At 42.3% G+C, this 9295-nt stretch overlaps 1 protein-coding gene across 1 annotated transcript in view; it reads left to right on the top strand.

Annotated features, from left to right (window-relative positions):
• The window catches only part of PHIP (pleckstrin homology domain interacting protein), a gene marked incomplete at its 5' end in the record, with an annotated part of 40574 nt that extends 32254 nt beyond the window's left edge, over positions 1-8320 (top strand). The window contains 4 exons of the mRNA XM_018568790.1: positions 2640-2803; positions 2980-3242; positions 3676-3843; positions 6635-8320. Of these exons, the coding sequence (XP_018424292.1) occupies positions 2640-2803; positions 2980-3242; positions 3676-3843; positions 6635-7371 (1332 nt within the window). The remainder of the gene's footprint in view (positions 1-2639; positions 2804-2979; positions 3243-3675; positions 3844-6634) is intronic.
• Between the last annotated feature and the right edge of the window lie 975 nt (positions 8321-9295).

Here is a 9295-nt window from a genome sequence, read left to right as displayed (position 1 = left end):
CCTCAGTCATCAATTTCTGGACTCTGGAGAGTGGTTTCCTACCCTGAGATATTTTACGACCTTTGTCACAGGTAGGAGGTGCCAGACACTGACCTCGTTTCAAGCCTTCAAGCAGCATCAGTCCAGCTTGATTAATGGCGTCCTTCCTCACCTGGTGCACAGAATTAAGGAGGAAGGCATTCCACTGTTTCTCAACGCACCAATCTGTCCCAGGACTACGTGGTACTCCGACCTCATCAGACTCCTGGCAGACATGCGTGGGCCCTCTGGGATCTTACTGCTCTTTAGTCTCAATGACCAGTTTTACCAATCTGCTTCTCGGTCGCTAAAGCCGAGGCCCTGAGGGACAGGGGCCTTTCTGCAGCCCATTATGCCTATGCTTTGGAAGCATGTCGTTCATTTGGTGCACGGACAGGAGTTTCCATCCTAGGAAGTGCTCAGTAGAATGACTCCTAGCCTTCTTTTTTTTTTCTTCTTCTTTTTTTTTTATTTCCCCGCAAAAGTTTTTATTGTTTTCAGATAGACATTCCAACAAAACAGGAAGCAAGCTTATGTAGGTGTGCTGACGCAGCAGCCAGGAGTGTACATCAAAGGCTCCTATCAAGGACTCCTATCCTTTTTTAGAGTCTGGTGTGGATCATCGCTTGGCCTTGAGTACCATCAAAGGTAGGGATGCACCGAAATTTTGGCCGCTGAAACATTTTGGCTGACTAAACATTTCGGCCGAAAATTGTACTTTGGGCATAACGGACGAAAATACTGCTGAAAATTCAGTGCATCCTAACTGCTCTCCTCCCCACTGGGCGCCGGTCTGTGTCCCCTCCGATGCCTGCTGCTTTACCCTGCCTATGTTGGCAGAGGCAACGGGGATCTGAGGGGGCACAGACTGTGAGGAGAGAAGGTTTCAAAAGGCCGAGGGGGGAGGTTTGGGGCAGAGACATATGTCACTGGAGGCTGGGCTCTCTTCCCGCACCACCCCACTTGGCTCAGGTGAAGAGTCGGGATGGAGAGCAGGGAGGTCTGCTGTCAGGAGGCTGAGCTCTCCTCCCACACTGCCTAGCTCAGCTTCCTGTGACAGGCGAAGGAGTCAGGATGGAGAGCAGCTTACAAGCACTCAGCGATCAGCTGTTTGCGGAGTGTTTGTAAATAACTGAGGACATAGTATGCTTACTGTGTCACCAATTATGAATGAACAGGAAGTGCCCAACATCACTTCCTGTTCATACATGATTTTGGACATAGTAACTCATACTCCTCAGTTTATGAATGGATAGGTGCACTCAGTGTAGAGGCTTCCTGTTCATTTATAACAGGGGCTGCAGAAAAAAAGAGATTTAAGACTCTGTGTCCTTATTCTATTTTTCTATTTTAAAAGGGAAATATCAGGGTTCTGTTTACACTCCTGATATTTCCCCAGAGCCGCACGACAGTAAAGTAAAACAATACATTTTGCGGCAAATTTTTTATTTTCGGGTTCAGTCTAAAAATTCAATTTCAGCGCATCTCTAATCAAAGGTCAAGAGTCCTCCTTGATGGTTCTCTTACGGAAAGCGCTTGCCTCTCGCTTTTTGGAGAAGGGCTTCCTACAGGGGATTGCTTATGTCAACCCCCTCTGTGAGATCTCAACCTTGTTCTGTCGGCTCTGCTGTAACCCCTTTGTGACCATTAGGGTTATTCCTCTGACTACTCATACTTGTAAGGTTGCCTTTCTCATTGCCATCACTTTTGCAAGACATGTCTTGGAGTTGGCGGCCTTAACTTCTAGAGATCCCTTTTTCTTCACAAAGATAAGGTTGTTTTAAGGCCTTGGGCCTCATTTCTTCCCAAGGTAGTTTATTTCCTCCACCTTAACCAGGGCATTGTTCTTCCACCTTTGTCCCACTTCAATTCCTCCTAAGGAGATCTCTTTCAATTGTTTAGATGTAGTACATGCTGTTCAAGACTACCTCCCAGCCCCAGCCCCTTTCAGGGTTTTGATTTTTTTTTCTTTTTCTTCAGGGCCCCATGAGAGGCAGCTTGCCCCTCGTTTTATCTCCAGAGGAACGAGACACCTTATTACTCCTTCTTACCACCTCAAGGTCAAGGTTCTTCCATTCCCTGTAAAAGCCCATTCAACCAGATTAATCTGTGCTTCATGCGTTTTTCAGCATCAGGCTTCTGTTTCTGATTTGCAGTGCTGCTACCTGATCTTTAGTTCACACATCCACGTGGTTCACATGTTTACAAGATACACATTCAGGCTTCTGCTGCTGCTGACTTCAGTCGGAGCATTTTTCAGGTGGCTCTGTTCACCTTAAATTATTTTTTCTTGCCTGTAATCTTGTTTTTTTAGTACATTACAGGACAAACATCCCTCTTCTTATGATCCACTTCTGTTGATTTGCTACAAATCTGAAGCTTGCTGGGTGTGGTAAGGGTTATTATGGGCTGACCTTAAAGTAGTGGTTTGCCAGTGTCCAACACCCTGGAAGCTGCAGCATAACCCTATGTTTCTAAATGCTTTCCTGTGCCATGTAATGTACACCAAGAAAATTATTTTACAAGAAAGTGTAAAAGTCTTATAGCAGAAGCATCAGATTAATAACACAATCAACTTATGCTTTCCTGCACTTTAACAATTTCTGCTCTACCTTCCTTAGATCTATAGCATGAATTTGCGCTTATCTGCATTCTTTGAGGAGCGTGTCAGCACAATTTTAGCAGATTATAGTTCTGCCATCAAATTTCACCAGAGGAACACAATGCCTAAACACAAGAAGAAAAGGAATCGGAGCAGCTCTTCTAGCAGCAGTGCAGCATCTAGGTAATTTGGCATACATTTGTAGTAATCAAAATATCAATGTACTAGTATATTACATAGTGCTGGTATCATTACATGCATTTTAAGCAAAACAAAGAAAATGTGCCGTAAAGGCATTATGTGGCAATCTTTTTTACATTTTCCCTTGTTTTGAAAATATAATGTTTCCTCTATTGAAGTCCTGAAAGGAAAAGAAAATATGTGAAGCATCAACCAAAGCAGGAGAACACAGCGACGCCTTTGGGATCACCCACCCCGCGATCAGCGGTTCAGAAGGTGCCGACTGCTCAAACAAATGGCAAGGGAACAGATTCAGGTCCCTTGGCACGCACAAGGAGTTATAGGCGTCATATAGAGCCCATTTCTGCTGATCAACCATCCACATCTTCACCTAAACTCATGACAACAAGACTGAATAATTCTGCAGCTCCAGGGAAATCGGGTATGTTGCTAGTTTGACTACAAAGTGAAATCTAAATTCCTGCTCCTAAAAGAATAGCATCTAGGCAAAAAGACATTGCTTGTCCTCTAGTGGACAATACCTCTCTGCATGGAAAGAGTTCAGTTTTAGCTCAGTGTCCTAAAAGGTAGGACATTCTGTGCAACACCATGTTTCTTAAGTCTGGTTACAAATATAAATAAAGTGAATTGTCTTTAGGAGCTTTTTGCCGTTCTTAATAAAAATAATGACAAGCATTTACTTCTAATAAACATTCTAAAAATAATATATGCAAACAGAATTAACTCCCAGCTGTGATTTTATTATATGGTGCTGTACATTTGTTTGCATTTATGTAAAGCATATTTCAGAATGATGTAATCTGCGTGGTAACCAGTATGTTTGTTTGTTTTTGTTGTTTTTTAATTTTTTTTAGCAATAGCTGAAAACTCAGTTAAACATCTAAGAAATCAGACTGTTGCAAATAGTACAAGCCAGCCAGTGACTGCCATCCAGCTTAGAAAGAACAATGTGCCAAAAGAAAATGTGGAAAAGGAGAAGCCTCTGAAACGCAAGATGAAAAGGATGACCAGTCAACCGCAAGGTAGCTTTTGATGTACATGTCTTGATGTCTTTAACTATTTAAAGAAGGGTTTAGATTTAATAAGTGGAAAAATTATTTTCTTGATTTGCGACATCAGTTAAATTCTTAACCACTGCGTTATACTGCTACCGGCAAGTGACTGGATACTGGCAAATTAATGAAAGCTGCCGGACAACCCTGTGTAACTGCTCCCACTTCCAGCCTGCCTCTGGCTTTTGCCAGTGTTCTTGGGTGATGGATGCTCTTTCAGCTCTAAGGGCCACGCCCCCTGCCCGCAGTGTGATCGGCCGCACCCGAACACATGGCACATTAGTGCCTGCATTCCAGTCCAGTGCAATCTGCAAGAATAGTGCTTGCAGCATTTTTGCAGATTGCACTGGACCGGAATGCAGGCACGAATGTGCCTGCATTCTGGATATGGGCGACCGCACTGTTCATGGCTGCGGTACTATTGACTTCGAAAACACCGCCACACCCCCTCCCGCCTCTGAACGCAGGGAGCCGGCCGGCTTGCGTTCCAGTGCATTCCGGAGGCCGAATGCTCTGGAATGCAGAATTTGTGGTGTGAACCAGCCCTATGAGAAATACTCCTGTGTTCTACTTTTCTGCAAGATTCTTCTATCAAGTTTCTCCAATTAACTGTTCACAGCCACTTCAGAATTCCAGCTTTCTGGATTGGTTATATCCTCAACAGAACCTTGGCAGACTGTATCCAGACCCTTCATGTTAGAGGAGTAGAAGAGGGGGGCTGGCCTGTAGTTTTGCCTCTGGCTTCGGACCCTGCATGAGACACTCTTCCAGGCCGCAGGGTCCTCTACAGGTCCAGGGCCGGGGTCCACTCTGGTGGGGACCTGTTCCTGAAGACAAGAGGAGCTTATGCTTAAGTCTGGAGTCTGGAAAGTCGTTCCTGGCGATGGTTAGTGCTTATGACAGATGCCAGACAGATGCCAGTCTGTCGGGCTGGGGTGGTGTCCTGTGATGCCTCTCAGCTCAAAGAACCTGGTCATCAGAGGAATCTCAGCTTCCAATCAACATCTTGAAGCTCAGGGTAATTCAGTTGTCTCTTCAACGCTGTTACATGGTCTCTTACATGTTCTGGCCCTGTCCGCCATCCAAAATTCATGGCGTGGATGGGGGGTGCCAGACGTGGATCTCTTGGTGTCCAGATTCAAGATTAAACTGCACAGGTTTGTCACCAGGGCCAGAGATCACTGATCCTAAACAGTGGATACCTTGGTTACTCTGTGTGAAATCAGATCAGCCTGAACTATGCTTTTCCTCTATTAAATCTGTTACCTTGCCGTCTTTGCAGGATAGAGGTGGAGGGCGTTCTGCTGGTCCTCACTGCTCCCAACTAAACCAGGAGATTGTGGCATGTGGACATAGTAAACCTCCTGGCAGACTCTTCGTGGGCACTTCTGCATTGGCCCGACTTCCTGTCCTGGGGCTGGTATTCCACCCTGCTTCTCAGTCGCTGACTTTAATCAGTCATTGCTATGCTTCTGAAGGCTAGGAAATCTACCTCTTGTAAAGTTTACCTGTGCATCTGGAAATCTTACACCCTTGGAAGTACTGAATGAGGTGCATTTTGCCCTTCCTCCAGTCTGGTCTGGACCAGCATTTGGCCTTGAGTACCATCAAGGGTCATATTTCTGCCTTGGCAATTCTTTCAGCGGCCTATTGCTTCTCACTTTCTGGTTAAGATGTTTGATCATGGTGTTGCTCCTGGGGACTCCGTTGGACCTAACCTTGTGTTGTGGTCTCTTAAGAAGCCACTTTTTAAATCAATTATAGCTATCCCTTTACCCCTGCATACTCTGTTTTTTTGTTGCCATCTCTTCTGCTAGGCATGTACAAACCAAAAGACTCCCTCTTTAAGATGGTTTCACCCTACCACCTTAACCAGAACATTTGTTTTACTTTTATGTCCTGAACCAAAACATCCAAAATAAATTTTGCTGCACTACCTGGACAAGGTTCAGTCTGTTAAAGAGTTTACCTTCCATTAGCAAGTCGGATTCTCTGTTCATTATTCCTAAAGGTCCCTGAGTGGAACAATTAGCCTTTCGTTTCACCTTTGCTAGGTGGGTTCATTGGACTATTACCCAGGCTTATGCACTAAAGAGGAAAGTCCTCTCCTTTCTGGTGAAGGCACATTCTACTAGAAGCGCTAGTGCTTCATGCGCTTTTCAGCATCAGGCTTTGGTATCCCAAATCTGTAAGGCTGCCACCTGTTCCTCAGTTCACACTCTTGTTCTACCTGGTGAATGTTTAAGCCGCTGTGGTTCGTCTCTGTTCTAGTTTCCTGTTTTATTGAGTGTTTCACTTTTGGTGACAATTATCTTCAAGAAACAGATTTTACAGCAAAGACAAAAATCCTGTTTTTAGTTCTGAAACTACAGTCAGATGGGGTCCCCTGATTTTGTCATTCTGCTGATGAAGTCAACTTTGGTGGCCCAGAAGACGCAACACCTTTGGGAGAAAACAGGCTAGCATATGACAGCTTTCATTTAGACCTAGGGCAGTAGATAAAATCACCTTTTATTACAAAATATGTAGTAGTATCGCATGACAACTTGAGTGGATGACAGACTGGCTGAACTTGAATCCCCTCATCATTGAGGATTGTAGACAACTACTGCATAATTTTACAGTATCTAATTAGGTTATCTGGAGCGAAGAGGCGTAGCAGGTTTTACTAACTGAAATAGTAGCTGGTACTTTCACTGACATGTTTGTTTACTGATTTTCAAAAATGCAGAACCCTTTAATATTTTATACTGTTTTGCAGTTGAAAGACAAGATGATATATTGCCAGTACGTGTGCAAGTTAATGGGCACAGCAGCCAGGTCAAGAAGCCAGGCATGAGGGGTCGCCCCCCTGGTCGCAAACCCAAGATAGTTCTCAACAACACCACTAGCAACAGTGACCCAAATAAAAATGCTCAAGTGGTTCCCAAGAAAAGAGGGAGGAAGCCAAAATATCCCAGGAATGATGATCAGCAGCAAATCGTACCCCAAATCACATCTCCACCGGTTTCCCCAGTTAAAAAAGAAAAAGAGCAGCCAACTTCGAGTTGTAACTCTCATTCTGAGATGAACGATAAGAATGAGAATGAGGTACCAAAAAAACGGAGGGGTAGAAAACCAAAAATAAGAATTGAGACTCCGGAGAAGGTTGCTCCTCCTTCTCCCCCACCTCCTCCACCCCCACAGTCGTCATCAAAACAGACAGAGCCAGAAAATGCCAAACAGGGAAATGTCAAAATACAAACAAGAAGTAAATGTAAAAAGATGGAGGAACCTATGGATGTATCCAGAGAGACAGCTGAGGATCTCGAACAATCTGAATCCCAGATGAGAACTAGAAATCAGGGCAGGAGAACTGCATTTTATAATGAAGATGATTCTGAGGAGGAACAGAGACAACTGCTGTTTGAAGACACTTCTTTGACATTTGGAACCTCAAGCAGAGGAAGGGTACGGAAACTGACAGAAAAAGCTAAAGCCAATTTAATAGGCTGGTAAAAATGTACCCTAAGGCAGCTTTACTTAAGTACTTCTACTTTTGTGCTGCTATAAAGAATTGGAAACCCTTCCAGGGGAAGGGCAGATTACTTTCATGGGGGTAGTGTTTTAAATGTTTGATGTTTATTGCCTATGGATTAGGTTTAAGCATTTCAGTATATGTAGTCCTCCGATTAACCAAGTCGAAAAATTGGTGCAGGAAAAAAGAATCTTTGAAATGCATTTTTTTGCATAAGACTAAGAAAGCCTTTCACATTAGATAATGTCTGACACAAGTGGGTACATTATACTAAATGCAAAAATGGCATCTGTTTGGGAACTTTGGCTTTGGTAGCTAGCTGGGAAATAACAGCAAGGACAAACAAGTTACCAAATGTTAACCTCTGTTGGGGAAAAATACCGAATTGTAATCCCAGGCTTTGTACATTATCTTTTACATAGGCAGTGAAATATTCTATATATACATATACCGGTATATAATTATATATACTTATATATCCACATTGGAAAACATTTCATTTATGTCTAATTTTTCAGACCTTGATTCTAGTACCAATCAATAATTCAGATTAGTGTGCCAAAGACTGAGACTGAACGCAGTTAAAGCCTATGATTTCTGCCTGTCAGAATAGCGCACAATCTTTGTGTATATAAGACATACAAAACAACTTGTACATTGCTTTTGAGATATTGTAAGCTGTGCTCACTTAATCCCATTTTGGTACTTTTAATAATAAAAAGCAGTGGCAGGGTTGTTTTAAGAAACATTTTAGAATATGTAAAAAAAAAAAAAAGTGACATTTAAGTGAAAAAAAAAATCTATTTTTTTTCCCGATCTTTTCTTTTTTATCCAGCAAATGTGAGGTTTGGAAGCACTGGTTATTGCTATTATGTTGGTATTTTTTTTTTTTTTAAATCTGGTTTGTTATGGACTCACTCTGGTGTGATAGAAGACCCACGGGCTTGTTATATCTTTCTGGGTTTATAGTTACGTATTCAACCCCACTAATCACAATCTTGCTTTGCTTTAGTCCGAACACCTGGATGTTTTGGCTTAATTCAGTTATTGTGGAAACTAGCAAGACGTGTAAGGATCATGTTGGGCCTTTGGCCTAAAGTGAGTGAGATGACCATGGTCATGATTGGGTTTGGGTTACAATTCCAGTGATATAATTTCACTTTTGCCTGAGAAGTATAAAATGTCTGTGGGTGCTTGAACACAACAGATTCCATCTGAAATTGAATTTAGATGGAATCAGACTTAGTACTCAAAGAGCTATCCCACTTGCAAGAAAGTGGAAAGCCTATTTTCTTGCTCTGGTTGAGGACCAGCAATGGTTTCCTTGCTTGGAATTCCAATGAATCAGGTGTTTGTAGAAAAAGCAGAACAGAGGCTGCTGTAGCTCTCCGATCTGATCTCCCCTTTACGCTGTTGACGAGTTCCACCTCAGAAACCTTTTACTTTCACATGGATAGAGAAAACATTTTTTTTTTTTAAATCAAAAAAAGTGTTCAAATTTAGTAGTTTGGAATTTGAATAGAATTTTACATTCTTCAGGGGTGCATTGGCAACTAATCGCAATAATCAGTAGTGTGGGGTGGGGTCTTTTATGAATAGGAGTTATTACATTGCTTCATTTTGTTTGAATGTTCCATATTTTCTCCCAAGACGCTCAATTGCAAAAATGTGTACATAATGAAACATGTACAAATTTGTATACATGTGTAATAACGCTGTTTTACACAACTTCTTTTTTAATGCAGGTATCAGAACTTTTAATTGTGTTATTTTTTTTTATATATAAAGCCTAGAGTTGAGAACTAATTTGAAAATGTCACCTTGTAGTTTGATTCTAAAGGTTTATGTAAAGTCATGCCATTTTTCATGTAGTTATGGTTTTTAAAGTGATATCAGTGCACTCTG

The sequence above is a fragment of the Nanorana parkeri genome, unplaced genomic scaffold (genome assembly GCF_000935625.1).
Source record: "Nanorana parkeri isolate BGI_ZX_2015 unplaced genomic scaffold, ASM93562v1 scaffold1245, whole genome shotgun sequence".
Classification (NCBI taxonomy): domain Eukaryota; kingdom Metazoa; phylum Chordata; class Amphibia; order Anura; family Dicroglossidae; genus Nanorana; species Nanorana parkeri.
The sequence above is the reverse complement of the archived record's forward strand: the minus strand, read 5'-3'. Positions and strand labels throughout refer to the sequence as shown.